We start from the raw sequence: 17,460 nt of genomic DNA on the forward strand, positions 1-17,460 counted from the left end.
TAAAAGGTATTTGAGTTCACTTCATAGTGTCGAAGTGATTTTTGAAAAGGTATTACAATGCATGAAAACAAGTTTCTTTAAAAAAATGTGTAAGTTTTATAAATTTGGCCATAAATTCTGACAAGATGAATCGAGCAAATCGTTTTCTTAATACTTCAATTCAAAAAGCCTAAAGGGAAGAAGAGAATAATGGCCAACTGGAAATTTAGTGTTATCCCCACATTTAAAGGACAAACCATTACAATGTAATAAAATTAATCCAGACATTTCCAGGGCAAGTGTGGCTGACCTTTTGCTCACCAACCACTGACCCCAGGGTGAATGCGAGAGGCTTGTGGAGGGAAAGTCTGTTTGTTTGGCTTCGGTCCCTGGTATTTAAATTGCATTCCCTAATCAAATGAAAAGGCTGTCCTCTCTATCAGGTTACAGAATCCATGGCAACATTTGGCCTTTTATATCCATAATGTTAGCCTTTTTGTTCGCATCTAAGTAGAGACACCTGGAGCAATGTTAACATTAACCGATTTAGCATTAATAGCTTCATTATATAAGAATTTCTGATCAGATAGCTGTTACTTTTGTTATATTGCTTCAGCTTGTATTGTTGTCATTTTTTATCTCCCTGCTTGGCAACCAGGCAATGATTTGCAAATTTTTTTTGTCTTGATTAATTAAGCAATATAATTATCAGTAACCACGATGCAGCCTTTGCTCAACAAAGCTTCGGAGAGAAAACAATGGTAAGTCTGTTAGTATGAATGCATTCCACGCGTCCCAGATGCATGAGGATATTATGGACAATGAGGGGAAAGGCCGCCTGGGAGCGGGGACAAAGGGTGCCACGCAGACTCGACACACTGCACATACCGCCAGGGACGCGCTGCGGGCTCCCGGGGACACAGACGCCTCGTTAGATTACAGCTAGTCAGCAGAGATTAATTCTCAGCCATTTGGTGCAATAATTTACCCATTCCCCAGTATTTTAACCAGAGCGCCTTACCACGGAAGGGAAGGCTTTGTACTTGAAAGGTTTATTTAACCTTGCCTACTTTTAGGGATCGCTACCAAAATCAGTATTTTTGCTTAGAAATTGTCGTGACGCAGCCGCTTGAAGTTGAGGAAGCTCCTTCTCGGGAGGGCAGGCTGTGCACGAGTTTCCAAAATGATAGGTAGCATCAGAGCTGTCCGTGGAGGACCTGTATCTTTTATCTGAACGTGGTGTGACTTTGTGGTCTGAGTACACTTTACCAGCCTCTGGGTAGCCATACTTCTCTAAGAATAATTTTAATCCTTCTTTAGGAGGGGAAAAAAAAAAAACAAACCTCATCAGTACACAAAAGTCCTGCTCACTGGATAGAGTCATGCATATTCAAATTGTACTTTCATTCACTGGGCCTCATTAATAGCCTGTGTAATAATGTGAGGCTGTTTGTAATACAAGCTCCCACACAGCACTGCTTCCAAGGCCTTTGAAATTTAACATATTTCGCTTTTTCATCCATACACCTCCCTTAAATATACAAATTATGTGCCTGGCAGAATCCGCCTCCTCTTCATAATACAGCCTTTGCAAAACGGTATGTCGAAGGACCACGGCTGTGCTCGTGTCAGGCGGGCATCTGAGAGGGTCTGCTCCCTTCTTGAGCTTTTCATTGAACTTTTTAAAAGATACATTTTTAAAAAATCAGTGTGCTGAGCAACGTAATATCATTGTTAGGTTACTTTCAAGATAAGTCTGTCTCCATAAATGTGGACACCGTAGCCTTTGGTCACGGAAAAGAAACGTGCTGTTGTCAGACTTGTGGTTTTTCCTCCTTGTATTACTGAGTCAGCAGTCAGAGAAGACGTACACATGGGGCAGAATGTGAGTGATTTACAGGGTTTGTTAAAACGCCCAATTTGTCCTGCAGGAAAATGATTCGTAAAGCCTCCAAACTGTAGGAGGTACCCGTGTTACTTTCCTTCTTCCAGTAATTGGAAACAGTATGGGTACTCAGCACATTGGCTTGTATGAGTTTGTGAAGGTACGTTTTAGCATTTTCGTCATGTTTCTCTCCAGGCACATGAGTGACTGGCTGGTGACTATCTGACCAAAGGGTATATGAGCCGAAGCAGCCTTGACCAGGAGCAGTTAAGACAAGAGGAAGCTGTGGGAAAGGGCCCTCTTTGTCACCCCAACCAGTGTCCATTTTGTAAACGAAAAACATGTTAACATCCTCTAGACTCTCCTTACTTGGCCATGGTAGTTATGAGCCGGGGAGGAAAACAGGTGATGATAAAGTCCTTTCTAAGAAGCACAGGCAGGAGAGAGTAATAGGATAGGAGCTGGGGACCCCAAAGTTCCAGTTCGTGTGCTGCCACAGTGGGGGGTGTCTTGGGCAAGTCTCTTAATGTCTTTGGACCTTAACTTCCTCAGGTGTAACGTTCAGGTTGGGGACCAGGGTGTCTACAGTCCTTCCGGGGATTCTAAGCACCCCTTAAAGAGGACGGGCCCTCCTTGGGTCCTCGTGTTCCTAGATGCCCATCCTTTCCCTAAGTTGCCCTGAAGCTGCCGTTGAGGTAGTTTCTGACTCCCTTGCAGGCTCAGCAGCTGTTGTGTGTGTGTGTGTGCATGTGTGTGTGTGTGTCTCTCCAGAATGACACCTAGCCCAGGACCTTCCCCTGGAGTAAGTGCTCAAAATGCTAGTTAGGGCTGATGCACCAGAAGCCACAAGAGCATCTGCACGTGTGAGGCCAAGAGGAGCCAGTGTTGGCACCTGTGTTTGGAAGGAAATCTTTTCCTAGCGTGGCTTTATTATAAAGGGAATGGGTTTGACTGCAACATGGTTATGTAAATTTCCTCTTATTTCAAATGTGCAATTTTCTTATTTATCTCAACCCCAACCAAATAACCTTTTTGAGATTAAGTCATACATTTTAAAATACTTTGGGACATTCTCAGGGAAAGTAAGTTGTTAGTTTTTGAATATGTAAAGAATCATTTATTTTGAAAAGATAACTGAGAATACTGAATAACCAGAATCCACTAAATATGTTTTTAAGTGGATTACTGCAATATGTTCTGTTTTGGTAATTTATTATTATCATTATTGGAAGTTTTTAAAGTAGAGGAATGACACTGGGAACTTTGTGAAAAGGCAGCTGTCATTTGCAGATGTTGTATCAAAATCAAATTTCTTCTCTAATTCATGGCCACTCCTAATTTGAGGAATTCCCTGGATACAAGAGATCTATATTATTCCTTTTGTCCAGTTTTGAAAGACTATCTGAGTCACCCACAAACAGTTGCCAAAGAATAATAAGGAACATTTATTTATAAGATAAGCCTCAGTACAGATGGAAAAAAATCTATAGCCTATTATTAACTCATAGCTCCTGTTTTATCTTTCACCACAATTTGGCTATTAAGAATTCCTTCTCAACTGATTTGCTTCAAAAGTTGCCATTGTTTTCCCTTTTATTCAGTTGGTCTTTGATAATACATCTTCCTGCTTTTGCCTTATCCTCGTCCTTTGGCCAGAGCCAGCCTGTGTAAATGTGTCCTGAGTGGCCAGTGGAAGAGCCCGCTTTGTGTCAGAAAGTAGGACAGTTCTCATCCTCTGCCCCAAGTGACCTCAGCAGGAAGGGCCTTCGGGCCCACGATGCCCGCTCTCTGACCCCTCAGCAGACACGCATGTGCCTTTCAAATCTCCTGCACGCGGCTGCACGCACCGTGGGCCAAAGCTGGGCAAGGCAGGCTGGGGTGTCAGGAGTGTAGAGAACTCCTCCATAAGCAGGACACAGGCCCACCGCCCCAGAACAAGAGGCGTACTTTCTGTGCTGTACTTGAAGTTCATTGGTTTGTTGTTTATTGTAGTTGGGTTTTTTGTTGTCTAGTTTTCTTCATGAATTCTTTTATCGCAGCTCCATCTCACTGATTACGGGACTGCTTTTTAGGGTTAGGGTTAGGGACCTCATGACAGGTCCGTGGAGCACTTCTCTCCCACACCTCACCATGGCATCAGCCAGACTTTTGTATAGTAACAGGAAACAACCAAAAGAGCTGCACATCTGAGACCTTATCCATGAAGTCTCTAGAGAAACCCAGACACAACAGGGGAGTCAAAAACAGAGGCATCCAAGGAAGCTTTAGCCTCTGACACCTTCATCTACAATTTCAGCAAACCATAAACACAGCCTAACTCCCAGCCAGACAAACATAAAGCCTTACACTAAAGGCCTATTTACTTCAGTTCCTTTTACCTGGTATATCATGTCCAGCTTTCAACAAAAAAATTACAAGGCATACTAAAAGGCAAAAAAACCCCCACAGTTTGAAGAGACAGAGCAAGCATCAAAATCAGACTCAGATATGGCAAACATTTTGAAATGATCAAATCAGGAATTTAAAGGAACTGTGATTAATATGCTAAAGGCTCTAATAGAAAAAATGGACAACATGCAAGAAGAGTTGAGTAATGGAAGCAGAGAGATGCAAACTCCAAGAAAGAATTAAAAGGAAATCCTAGAAATCAAAAACACTGTAGCAGAAAAGAAGAATGCCTTTGATGGGTTCACCAATAAACTGGACAGGTGAGGAAAGGAACTGTGAGCTTGAAGACATGTCAATAGAAATATCAAAACTGAAATGCAAAGGGAAGAAATGATAAAACTGAACAGAGCATTCAAGACCTGTGGGATAATTATAAAGTGTTATATACCCCTAATGGGAATACTAGAAGGAAAAGAAAGAGAAAGGAACAGAAGAAATATTTGAAATTATAACTTAAAGATATTTTTATATAACATATATTTTAATATATAATTATAATATGTGAAAAATTTCCACGTTGATGACAGATACCAAACCACAAATCCAGGAAGCGTAGACAACACCCAGGAGGATAATACCAAAGTATCTACACCTAGACATATCACATTCAAACTGCACATTGCACACTGAATGTTTGTGTCCCCCCACCCCCCAGAATTCATATTTTGAAATCTAACCATCAGTGTGATGGTATTTAGGGGTAGGGGTAGAGAGGTGATTAGGTCATAAGGGTGGGGCCCTCAGGAGTGGGATTGGTGACCTTATAAAAGAGGCCCAAGAGAGTTCCCTTACCCCTTACTGCTTGTGAGAACACAGAGAGAAGACAGCCGTCCATGAACCAGCCATCTTCCGACGTCTTGTTCTGGGACTTTCCAGCCTCCAGAACTGTGAGAAATAAATTTCTGTTGTTTGTAAGCCAGCCAGTCTATAGTACTCTGTTAAAGCAGCCCAAACAGACACTACCAAAAATCAAAAACAATGGGAAGATCTTAAAAGAAGCCAGAGGAAAAAAAATAACAACTATAGAGGTTCAAGGATAGGTATTACATTGGACTTCTAGCCAGAAATCATTCAAGTTAGAAGCAAGTGAAGTAAAATATTTCAAGTGTTGAAAGAAAAAAACCACCAGCATGGAATTCTGTATTCTTCAAAAGTGAAAGAAGAAATGAAGACTTTCTCAAACAAAAATTAGGATATTTGTAGCCAGTAGACCTGCCTTGCAAGAAATATTACAATAAATTCATCAAAAAGAGAGAAAATGTCACAGATCAGAAACACAGATCTACTTTAAAAAGGAAGAGCTTTAGAGAAGGAATAAATGAAGGTAAACTGAAATCTTTTATTTTCTTATTCTTAATTGATCTAACAAATAACAGTTTTTTCCAAACAATAATAGCAACAGTGCATTCAGTGATTATAACTTATGGATAAGTAATGAATGACAGCAGTGTTATAAGGATGGGAGGGAAGAATTAGAAATATTCTGTGATATGGTACTTGCACTACCTGTGAAGCAGTAAGTGTTATTTGAAAGAGGACTTGGATTAATTATAAATGTATATGTCAAACTCAAGGGCAAACACTAAAAGAAAGAAGTAAAATGTATATAAAATACACACACACACACACACACACACACACACACACACACACACGTATGTGCATGTCTGGAGGACAGGGCCATGCCTCCCCCTCCACATCCCACCCTGGACCATGGAGCACATGAGAAGTGCTTGGAATTTAACACATTTTACTTTTTATAAAACTTTCAGTCCGTGGACTTCTCAGTCTTTCTGACAAATAACATAACTGATATTTTTTTTTTCCAACGGAAAAGTTGTTATACTTGAATGCAATTTTTTAACCGATGTATCTGTCACCCACTTTGGCATCTCAGGCACAAATGCAGGGCCAGAACACACTCTCTCAGTTCAGAAGTTCATATCGTGGGATCATGAGCTTCCCAGAGGGGGGAAACTGGCAGGTCCTGGAATCCTAGACACCGGGGGTAGAAGCGCCCTGAGAAACCACCGATCTGACCTCGCTCACGCACAGATGACCCTGTGAGGGTCGGCCTGTCTGTGCAGCCAGCATCCCTGGTGCCTACAGCCCTGGGAATAACCACGCCCAGAAATCACTCCTTTCCCTTTGGCCTCTCATTTTGACCCTTCGTTATTTCCAGTCTGGCACTTGATTCTCTCATTGTTCATTATAACTTTTTGGTTGTTTTAGGTTGACTTTGGGGATCTGGTCAGAAACGTGAGAAACTGTGTTGTTTGCAATTTTCATGAAACGCCCCCAAATAGGTTCTGTTCTCCTCGGTTCGTAGGCAGGATTCGGGGCAAGGCACGTGGTGTCCCCGGTGGTGGGGCTGCTCCGCCCTGGTGCCTCGGTTGGTGGACGTGAAGGCCTGCCCCTCAATGTGAGCCTTGTAGGACCACTTCTCCAGGGATGGTCCCCGTCCCTGTCAGTGATGAAGCGGTTCTGGCTTCGGGGTAGGTAACCAGACGCTTCTCTGGGGGGATGGGCGTCTCCCCGCACGCCTAGTTGCCCGTGTGTAGAAGCTCTTTTCTTCCGTGTCTTTCCTTCCTGACCTCTTATTCTAACATTATTTTCCAGCTCACAAAGTTCTGTTCATAGAGATTGTGGTCATTATTGCCATTACTCTTCACTTCACAGGCCCTTGCTTTACTCCCATCTTTTTGTAAGGTGGCTTTTCCCTCCGAGTATAAAGACATGCATTCTTCCCTACCTGACTTCTGCGTTTGGTTCCTGACCACTTAGTTTGCAAAGACCATCTCCAGGTTAGCTCTGTGGCCTCTACCACGTTGTATCTCCAAGCGACATGCACAGACTTGAAGAGCATGCTTTCATCATGGCCTTTTCATCTCATGAATAAGCGTAGAAAATTTACCTGGTGCTCTGTGTTGCCTGCATTTGGATTCCCAGGACATTAGGTGGAGAGGGTGGAGAGGCTGCAGGTGGGCAAATACAGCAGCAACGAGTTGTGAAAACGAGCTGGTTATTTCTGCTGGGCGTTCACGAGTCCGCTGTCAGCTGGGTCCCCCGGCTGTTCTTCAGTATTTTCCTGTATCTCTCAGCGATTCTGATGCTCCATGCATTTCCCAAGGTACCGATTCCAGAGCTTTACAGTCTTCTCAAGTCCACAGTCTAGGCTTCCCTCCTGCCTTACCTCCTTCAGTGCCCAGCCTCTGACTTACCCAGGAAGCCCCTCGGCAGCAGCGTGCGGGCCGTTGCCTGGTTCTGTCGACACCCTTGCTCTTTATTTATCTGTAACCTCTTAGGCACGTCTTTTCACACAACACCAACTAATGCTCAGTTGGATTAACACCTCCTGACGTACGTGGTGGGGAAGCTGCCTTAACAAAGAGAGCCAGTGCCCCCTTACCCTTTCCTTCCCGTCTTACGCTATTTGCCTGGGGTGTACCTCCCCTCCCATCACCAGTCTCTGCTGGCGCCCACGGTCATGACCGCCTCCTACATGAAGACTTCCGAGGCTTCTCTCAGCTAGAAGAGGACTCTCTCTGGCTACAGAACGTTATGTCTGTACTCACCCTAAAGCTCTTTTTTTCTCTTCATTTTTTTGCCTTCTTGAATACATATTTTTATCTTGCGTGCAAACTGCCTGTGGGTAAGAGCCGTGACTTATTTCTCTGTATTCCTCTATAGCCCTCAAAGCAGGCAAATACGTGACTATGAAACAGATGAAATCTGATCTCCCTGCCCCTTTCAGCCTAGAAAGATTCTGTGTACTCTTCAGAAGTTTCAGGCAAAATTTGAGAGTCCTCTGATTATCCATTTTTTCCAAAAATTATCTTCTGATATTTAGAGAACATATTTATACATATACAGAGATTAAAATATTTGGAAATAAACATTCTCCTTCTCAGAAACATACCTTATATTTCTTTTAAAGTTTTCACCCTTATCTCAAAAGTATATGATTCTTCTACATTCCCTCTCATTAGGACAGTACTCTTTGCACCACACTTATTAATATAGCATTTGAACCTTTCAGCCAGTCTGTGAGGCAGTAGGGCAGACCACACTGCCCCTGGGCTCCAAATACGTCCACAGTTGGTGCAAGTGTAGCAAACTTGGTTTCCGGGTAGCCAAACCAAGTCCAGAATTTGAATCCCAGTAGCGTCGATCTCTTTCTGAGTAGAAGAGTGTTAGTTGTCACACCTGTGTGCAGAGGCTTATTAATGAAGGACTGTGTACACTTTACAGGCATATGTGCGGAATCCTAGACCTTTGATTAAGTCACCCACCTCTTAACATGAGAAAAGCAGTGTCAAAGAGCTGGGCACAAAAATCGTGGCCATATCTTTGTTATGAACAGATGCCTTTAGTTTTTAAAAAGGGAGGCATAACTGACCAAACTGGGTAAGTCACACCACCCAGACTCTGCATTTACAGCTTCCAGCACAGCCTGGGGCTCAGCAGGCCTGGATCTCGTGGCAGTGTTCCAGTTCTGGAAGCTAGAGGTCATCCATGCGGAACTGGAACAGACCTCAGTTGTTGATTATCCAAAATGTCTCGACTGAGTCCTTGAAAGATTAATTCCCACAAATCAAATGGAGATTTCCGATCACTTTGTGTGTCCCAAGGATTCTCCCTTGTCCTTGCTCCAGCAGCTGGGTGCATCCCTGTGCTGTTAGGCTGCACAGTGTTGCAGCAGGAACTTCTCTGCAGATGCGAGTCTTCTCTGCTTTCACGGGATCTGGCCAAGAGAACCTGGCTGTGAAAGTGCCTTGGACTGGACCCGGGCCTGATGAGGAGAAATCATTGGGGCTGTACTTTCTAGCTTTGTGCTTCCTCTCACAGCTGTTCTTCCTTTCAACACGGAGCACATGAGAGGGGCTCCACATGCATCTCCTAATTTGCAGCTGGAAAGGAAATCTAGTTTGTCAGCAGTCTTGGAAAATCTTATTAATCTCCAGGATTTGGTCATCATGCAGAAGCTTTAGTTGGTTGTGAATATACATGCTCAACAAGGACGAAGTGATGAATTGAGGTTATGATTAGGCCTAATACTTGATGTAGTCTTCCATTAAATTTCCCATTGAGCATGGGAGCAGGAGGGGGTGCCCAGGAGATTCCCTTTTCCCCATCCCCGTTGTGTAGCAGAGCCAGTCACCCAGGCCACCCCAGAACTCCCTGTACCACCTTGCTGTCCGCTGATCTGGGGAGCCTGATAACCAGGGGCAGTTTCCCCTTCCAGTTGAGGGGAACCACAGTGCCTTCTTCTGGTAGGGTTGCTGCTCCCTTCCATACTGAAAACTAACATCAGAGACCAGCACTGTAGGAGCAAAAGAAAAAACTTACATGTGGGTCAGGAGGAGTAAAGGGAGAGGCACTCTCCTTCCCCCGCTATACCTAGATGTGAGTATTCTGGTTATGGAAGAAAGGCCACCATGTATCGGTCCCTGGTTCCAAGGACATAACCATATCTTATAAGTCAGTATCCCACCCTCACATGGCAGTATGTCCCAGTGAGCATGGGAGATGAGTTTTCAACAATCTTCCTGCATGTAGGCCCCTCCACTCAGCTCCACTGTGTCCAGTGGGCCTCTGTCACACCGTCTTGCTTCCTACAGCTTATGGTGTCACTTGCTATAAAATGAGGCCAGCCCCTATCTTGTTCTTCCTCAAGAATGTCTTAGCTTTTCCTGGCCTCTCTGATTCCCACATACATTTTAGAAGCAGCTCATCAGATACGGTGTGTTGAATCCACAGATCGGTCTGGGATGGGAAATAACAAATGCTGAGTTTTCTGGTCCATGAACGGATACATCCTTCCATGTATTATATTTAGACCACTGGAACGTCTCTCAGTGAAGTTTTAAAGATTTCTGTATACTTTTCTTGTTAGATCTATTCCTCTGGACTTCATATTTTTATGCAGTTGTAAATAGTATCTCTTCATTTCATTTTCTAACCATTGGTTGCTGGTAGATAGAAATGCAGTAGGATTTTTCTGTTTATGCTGTGTCCATTGACCTTGGTAAACCCTCTTATGAATTCGGAGCATTTTCTGTAGATTCTTTTGGAGATTCTGTGAATATAATCATGTCATCTGAAATAATGACTGTTTTGCTTCTTCATTTCTAATTCATAATCTCCTATTTCTATTTCTTGCATTATTGTATTGGCAAGGATCTCCAGCACAGATGTTGATAGATGTGATCAAGGGGACATTCTTCTCTCATACATACATAAAGCTTTTAATGTCTTACCCTTAAGTTTAGTGGTTTCTGTAGGGTTTAGTGGATATTCTTTAACAGATTAAGGAAGTTCCCGTCTATTCCAAGATGGCTAAGAATTTTTTTTTATCATAAATGAATTTTGAATTTTATGAAACACTGTTTTCAACATCTGTTGAGGTGATCCTCTGACTTTTCTCATTTCTACTACTAATGTAGTTAAGTATATAGATTGATTTTTAATGAAAACCCACACATATTCCTGGGATGTACTCAACTTGATCATGATGTTTTATTATTTTTTGCACATTATTGAATTGGTTTGCTAGAATTTTGCTGGGATTTTTGCATGCATGTTCATGAGTGAGATTGGCTCCTGATTTTGTTATTAAGATTACACTAGCCTAATAAAATGAATGGGTTTGGTTTCCCTTTTCCTATACACTGGAATTGTCTCTAAAATAATAATTTGTTCTTTAAAGGTTTTGTAGAATTTGCCACTAAAGCTATCTGGGATGGCTTTTCCTCTTTAAAATAGTTTTTTTTCACTGTGATTCAATTACTTTAAAGCTTATAGAATTACGGTTTTTATATATCATCTTGTATCTATATTAGCTAAGTTGTATGTTACTGGAAATTTAGCAATTTCATCTAAATTTCCAAATGAATAGGCATAAAAAGCTGTACACATTTTCTAAGCATCTGTGGTCGTGTCCCCCTTTTATTTTTAATATTCTTTATTTGTACTTTCTTCTTTTCTTGATTCATCTTGCCAAAGACCTATCAATTAATTGTATTAGACTTTTTTCAAAGAACCAACTTTTGATCTTGGTTATTCTCTCTGTTGTGTTTCTATTTCATTAATGCCTAGTTTTGCCTTTTTATTCTTTCCCTTTACTCTTCAAGTTTATTTTATTCTTTTGGCTTTCCAATATTTCTTGAGATGAATGCCTGTCTCATTCAGTTGCAGCCTTTATTCTTTCTAATATAAGCATTTAATCCTACACATTTTCTCTGAGTACTGTTTCAACATGTAAGTTATAATATCCACTATTTTCATTATTATTTAGCTTAACATATTTTAAAATATTCATTTCAGTATTTTTGTTGACCCCTGAGTTATTTAGAAGTATTTCTTCATTTCTGAACACAGAGATTTGCTCTGTTTTTCCTTTTGCTGTGGATTTTTAACTAATAGCTCTTTTGGGCACAAAATACGGATCGTATGAGTTCGACCCCTTGACAGTTTTTGAGACTTGCTCTGTGACCTAGAACAGGGCCTAGCTAACTTTTTCTTTAAAGGACCAGGTAGTAAACATTTTAGTGTTTGTTGCCCACGCAGTGTCTGTCACAACTACTCGGCTCTGCCATTGCTGTGTGAAAGCAGACACAGGTGAAGAGAGTGGCCATGTTCCAGTAAGACTGTATTTTGGACTGATTTGGAGTTTCATATAATGTCATGTCACAAAATATTTTTTTCCAACCATTTGAAAAAAGTAAAAACCATTCTTAAGTTTGCAGGCCATACAAAAAAGGCACCAGGCTGGAATTAGGTCCCACAGGCTATATCCTTGGCCTAGAATACGGTCAATTAAAAAAAAAAAATTCTGCGCATGCTTGAAGAGAATATGTCTTCTGCGACTGTATTTTGTATGTATCCATTAGGATGAGTTTGTCAGTTGTGTTGTTCGAATCGTCTATATTCTTTGTCTTTTAAAAAATATTTTCTTTGAAATGTAACATAAAGAAAAGGGCACAAGTTGTAAATGCACAGCTTGATGAATGTTTTCAGAGCAGACGATTTTTTTATTTATTTATTTTGGCCACGCCGTGCAGCATGCAGAACTTCCTCAACCAGGGATCGAACCCACGCCCCCTTCATTGGGAGCACGGAGTCTTAACCACTGGACCACCAGGGAAGCCCCTCAAAGTAGACAATTTAATACTACCCAGATGTAAACACAGGATATTACCAACCCCCAGAAATCACCAATCCCCCCAAAAAGTGGCCACTATTCTGATTTCTGTCAACATTGATTAGTTCTACCTGTTTTTGAATAGTATTATATAGTGTGAACTTCTTTGTGTCTGTTTCTTTCACTCAGCATTATATTGGGGTCATTCCCATGATGTTATAGATTTGTTCCTTTCATTACTGTGGACTATTCTGTTGAGTCAATATGCCACAAATTTTGATTCATGCTCTTGTTGATGGACATTTAGGATATATCCACTTTGGTGGAATATGTGTGGCTTGCCTTTTCACTTTCATGATGAGCAGAATTTTTAAAATTTTTATTATCCAATTTATTTTTTTCTTTCATAATTGGTACTTTCATTTTTTATTTTTATTTTTTTTAGCTGCGCCAGGTCTTAGTTGTGGCATGTGGGATCTTTTAGTTGCGACCTGAGGACTTCTTAGTTGTGGCATGTGGGATCTAGTTCCCCGACCAGGGGTCGAACCTGGGCCCCCTGCATTGGGAGCGTGGAGTCTTACCCATCGGACCACCAGGGAAGTCCCTGGTTGGTACCTTTTGTACCCTAAAAAATCCTTGCCTCACCCAAGGTTGCAAAGATTTTTTCATGTTTCCTTCTAGAAACGTTGTGGTTTTAGCTTTAATATTTCAATCTATAATCCATCTCAGTTTTGTGTGTGGTATGAGGTAGAGGTCAAGGTTCACTTTTCAATATGTCTATGCAGTTGTTTCAGTGTCTTTATTGAAACAGACTTTCCTTCCCCATAAAATTGGTATGTTGCCTTTATTGCAGATCAATTATCATATATGTGTGATTCTATTCTTGGACTCTATATTTTGTTCTGTTGATATATTTGTCTATCCTGGTTCCAATATTATGTTATAGTCATTATTATAGTTTTATAGTATTTCTTGAAATCAGGTAATATGTCTTATTATTATTGTCTTGGCTAATCTATGTATTTTCATTTCCATGTAAATTTATAATCAGCTTGTCCATATCTATAAAAGCAGCTTGTTGGAATTTTTATTTGTTTTGTACTGAATCTATAATTCAGTTTCAGAAGACTTGACATTTTTATAATATGGAAACTTCCAATCCATGAACATTGTACATCTTTCCGTTTATTTAGGTTGCCTTTAATTTATCTCAGCAATGTTTGGTAGTTTTAAGTATAGTTGTTTTGCGTATCTTTTGTCAAGTTTATTTCTAGGTATTTGACGTTTTTGATGCCATTATGAATAGTATTTTTAAATGTCATTTTCCAATTATTGGTTGCTAACATTCAAAAATACAATTATTTGGAGAGTACATTGTATCCAGTGACCTTTCACAATTCACTTATTAGTTCTAGTTAAAGTCCTTTGGATCTCTCATGTACATAATCATGTTATCTGTGAATAAAAATTACTTTACTTCTTTTTACTCTTTATGCTCCTTTCGTTTTTCTTCCTCTCTTTCTCTTATTTTTCTTTATTGTAATGACTAGGACCTTTAAAAATGTTGACTAAAAGAGGTGAGCATAGACATCCTTGCCTTTTCAGGTCTTTAGGTAGAAAACATTTATTGTTTTACCATGAATTATGCCATAATTTTTTTCCCTCGAAGGTTTCATCAAATTGAGGAAGTTCCCTTCTATTCCCAGTTTGCTGGGAATTATTTTTTTTTTATCATGAATGAGAGTTGAATTTTATCTATGCTTTTCATGTTTCTGTTAAGAACATCATATGGTTTTTCTTCTTTATTCTATTAATATAGTAAATTGCATTGATGGATTTATGGGTATTGAACCAACCTTGGTTTTTTTTTTTATGGAAAGTACCCCTTGGTCAAGATACAGTGTCCTTTTTATATATTGCTGGATTTAATTTGCTAAAAATTTGTAAAGGGTTCTTGCATTTTTGTTGAAGGATATTAGTGCATAGTTTTCTTGTGTCAGCTCCTCATGTCAGTTCCTACGGGCAAAGATAGTCTTTCATTCACTGTGTATGCCAAGCCCCTCCCCCAATTCTAACCACAGAAAAGGTGTTCTACAGATAAATAGTCCTTGACATGAGTCAAAAGACCTAGGCTGGAGACCCACATTTATTAGTTTATTTAAATTATTTCAAATATTAATGAATTTTACTCATTTGCATTCCAGCCGCGTACCAGGGTCAGTGCTGCTCATTGGAGGTTTTTCTCCTCCACTTGCAGCCACTCCTCAGTGTTATTCAATAATTCTTCCTCATGTCTCCAACCTCTAAACATTGGAGGGCCACAGGATGTAGTTCTTGAACCTTTTTTCTTGCTCATCTGAATACCCAGCCTGGGCTATGGCCATACCACCCTGTACGTGCCCTATCTTGTCTGAACATCCAGCCTCATGGCCGTGAGCACCAGGTGTCAGTGAATAACTCTTACAAATCTCCAGCCTGAGCCTCCCCCTTGGCTTCCCGCTCGATGTGTCCACTGCCGCCCTCAAGCATCACCACTGGGCAGTTAAAAGGCATCTCAAGCTTAGCATGTCTAACGCTGAGCTCATGGCCCTCCCCGCCAGTCTTCCAGGACAAGGTGGCTCCAACCTTCCAGTCGTCAGGCCACACACCGTGGCATCATCCATGCCTCTTTTTCTCTCCCACTTCATTAGTAATTCTCTGCAAATCCTCTCAGCTCTACCTCCCCACTTCCCCTGCTACCACTGGCATCCAAGCCAGCATCACCCCTCACCTGGATCACACAGTAGTTCCCTAACTGGTTTCCATAATGCTCACTCTTCGCAGTTTTCCCAACATAGCAGCCAGAGCAATACCTTTAAAGTGCAGGTTTGGGACTTCCCTGGTGGTCCAGTGGTTAGGACTCCACGCTTTCACAGCCAAGGGCGTGGGTTCGATCCCTGGTCGGGGGACTAAGATCTCGCAAGCTGTCTGGTGCGACAAAAAAAAAAAAAAAATACAGGTTAGATCATATCCCTCACTTCCTAAACCCTCCAGAAGGCATTTGCCTCACCCAGAGCGGAAATCCAGATCTATAAAATTCCCCTCACGGCCCCTCTTATTACCTGTCTGACTTTATCTCCTTCCGTACTTTCTCTCGCTCACTCGACTTCAGCACCGTGGCTTCCTTACTGTTGCTGAAACATACGGATTCTGCTCCCACCCAGGGCATCGTACTTGCTGTTGCCCTGCCTGGGATGCTCTCCTGTTAGCCGTCCTCGAAGCTTGAGGTCACCCCTCCCTCTGTCCAGTCCTCTGCTTGCAGCACCCCTGGCTGTGTGACCTCTAACTGGAGGACCACCCCCCTCCCAGAAGGAGTCCTATTGCTCTTCCCTGCTTTCTTTTTCACCTTAGCACTTTACTACCTGACATATTACATATTTTATGTCTTTAAACTGTTTATTCTCTGAAACCTCCGATAAATTCTAAGCTCAATGAAATCAGGAATTTTTTTTGTTATTTGCTGCTGTGTCCCCAGTCAATAAAACAGTGTCTGTCACATAATAAATATTTTTGAATAAATGAATAAGTAAGTGATAGGAATAAATACAAGAGTTATAAGGAAGACCCAGTCCTTGACCACATGGAGCTGCCAATCTCCATAGTAGTGAATGGATTGGATGAAATTCTAATGAAAAAAACAAACAAACAAACAGTGAGAGAGAGAAAAAAGAAATCCAAAAAAGACAGGCACCAAACCCTTGTGGGTGGCCCAGGCATGAAGGAAAGCCGAGTCTCTATTAAAGAAGTAGAAGGAAATGTGGATGATGCAGTGTCTCGGAAGCAGAGGGAAAGAAGGTTCAAGAAGGAGAAGGACCTTGTGGGGACAGTTGTCATCCCCTTTAAGAGTTAACGTGCATCAGGATTCATGCGAAAATGTTGCCAGTTCCAAAACTGGTTTCAGAAGGTTGCCAGGCTAGGGGTGTACAGTGAGGCCGGGCTGTGTTCTGTGCATAAGCCACACAGTGGAGATGCTTAGAAAGAACAGTGCCATCCCGTGAATGACAACGCGAGAAGGAAAAGAAGGACTTGGTGACAACCTGTCATGAGAAGTTTAGCCAAAGAGTTCGCAATAGAGGAGCGTCATGGAACAATCCTGCTTGGCTCGATCCGAAAGCCCTAGAACTGGGTCCAGGTCTAGTATCCAGTCTGTGGGTGGCAGCCTGTGCAGTTGTGACAGGTCCGAGGCATCAAGCAGCTGTTCTCATGACTTTGGTTTGACTTTTACTGGGTTGTTTTTTTTTTTTTAATTAAGTGGTTTTGTTTTTTTTTTTTTTTTGGTTTTGTTTTGTCTTGAATCAACAGGTTCCGTTTTTTGGGCCCCTGTTTGATGGAGCAATCGTGAGTGGGCAGCTCCTGCCAAGCCTTATCTGTGCCACTTGCATCAACGCCAGCAGGGCCGTGAAGTGCCTCATCCCCCTCTACCAGAGCTTGTATCTTTTTGCGCTAAGTGTGTAATGTATTAACCATCCCAGCATCCAGCTTCCAGGAACCTTCTCACGAGAGGTAAGTCTTAACAACTGGGTGGAAGAGGGAAGAGGGAAGAGGGAATTTTCTTCAATCTGGGTTGAAAAAAACTGTGATTTTCATACCATTCCTTAGTTTATATTAAATATAATAATTTTGTGCTACATCAAACTTAGAAGAGTTGATTTTCATAATCAAGTCACATATGTTTATGCTAAGAAGTGGTGCCTATGACAAGATGCTCATTCCTCCTGGGGTATTTCTCCCCAAGTCCGGTCTCCTCCTCCTCCCTCCCTGTTTGCTGCAGTCTGTTGTGTGTAAGGTGGGGTGCTGAGAAAATGCAACGGGGTCACTCCAAGTGCCTACCAGAAATGACGGTAATAAATCAAAGAACGTAGCAAGTGCCACCAGAGAAGCACAAATGGTGTTCCAGGAGGTCGGGGGAGGGGGACATTGCGTCTGGTCGGGAGGACAGGGAAAGACACCCTCAACAAAGTTGTAC

At 41.7% G+C, this 17,460-nt stretch overlaps 1 protein-coding gene across 3 annotated transcripts in view; it reads left to right on the forward strand.

The window, feature by feature from the left end:
* Positions 1–17,460, forward strand: part of RALGAPA2 (Ral GTPase activating protein catalytic subunit alpha 2) — a 281,664-nt gene that overhangs the window by 187,260 nt on the left and 76,944 nt on the right. For all 3 annotated transcript variants that reach the window (XM_082431631.1, XM_082431626.1, XM_082431627.1), the window contains one exon: positions 16,797–16,924. In XM_082431631.1, coding sequence (XP_082287757.1) covers positions 16,797–16,924 — 128 coding nt within the window. The remainder of the gene's footprint in view (positions 1–16,796; positions 16,925–17,460) is intronic.

This window comes from Balaenoptera physalus (genome assembly GCF_965194825.1).
Source record: "Balaenoptera physalus genome assembly, chromosome: 16".
Classification (NCBI taxonomy): domain Eukaryota; kingdom Metazoa; phylum Chordata; class Mammalia; order Artiodactyla; family Balaenopteridae; genus Balaenoptera; species Balaenoptera physalus.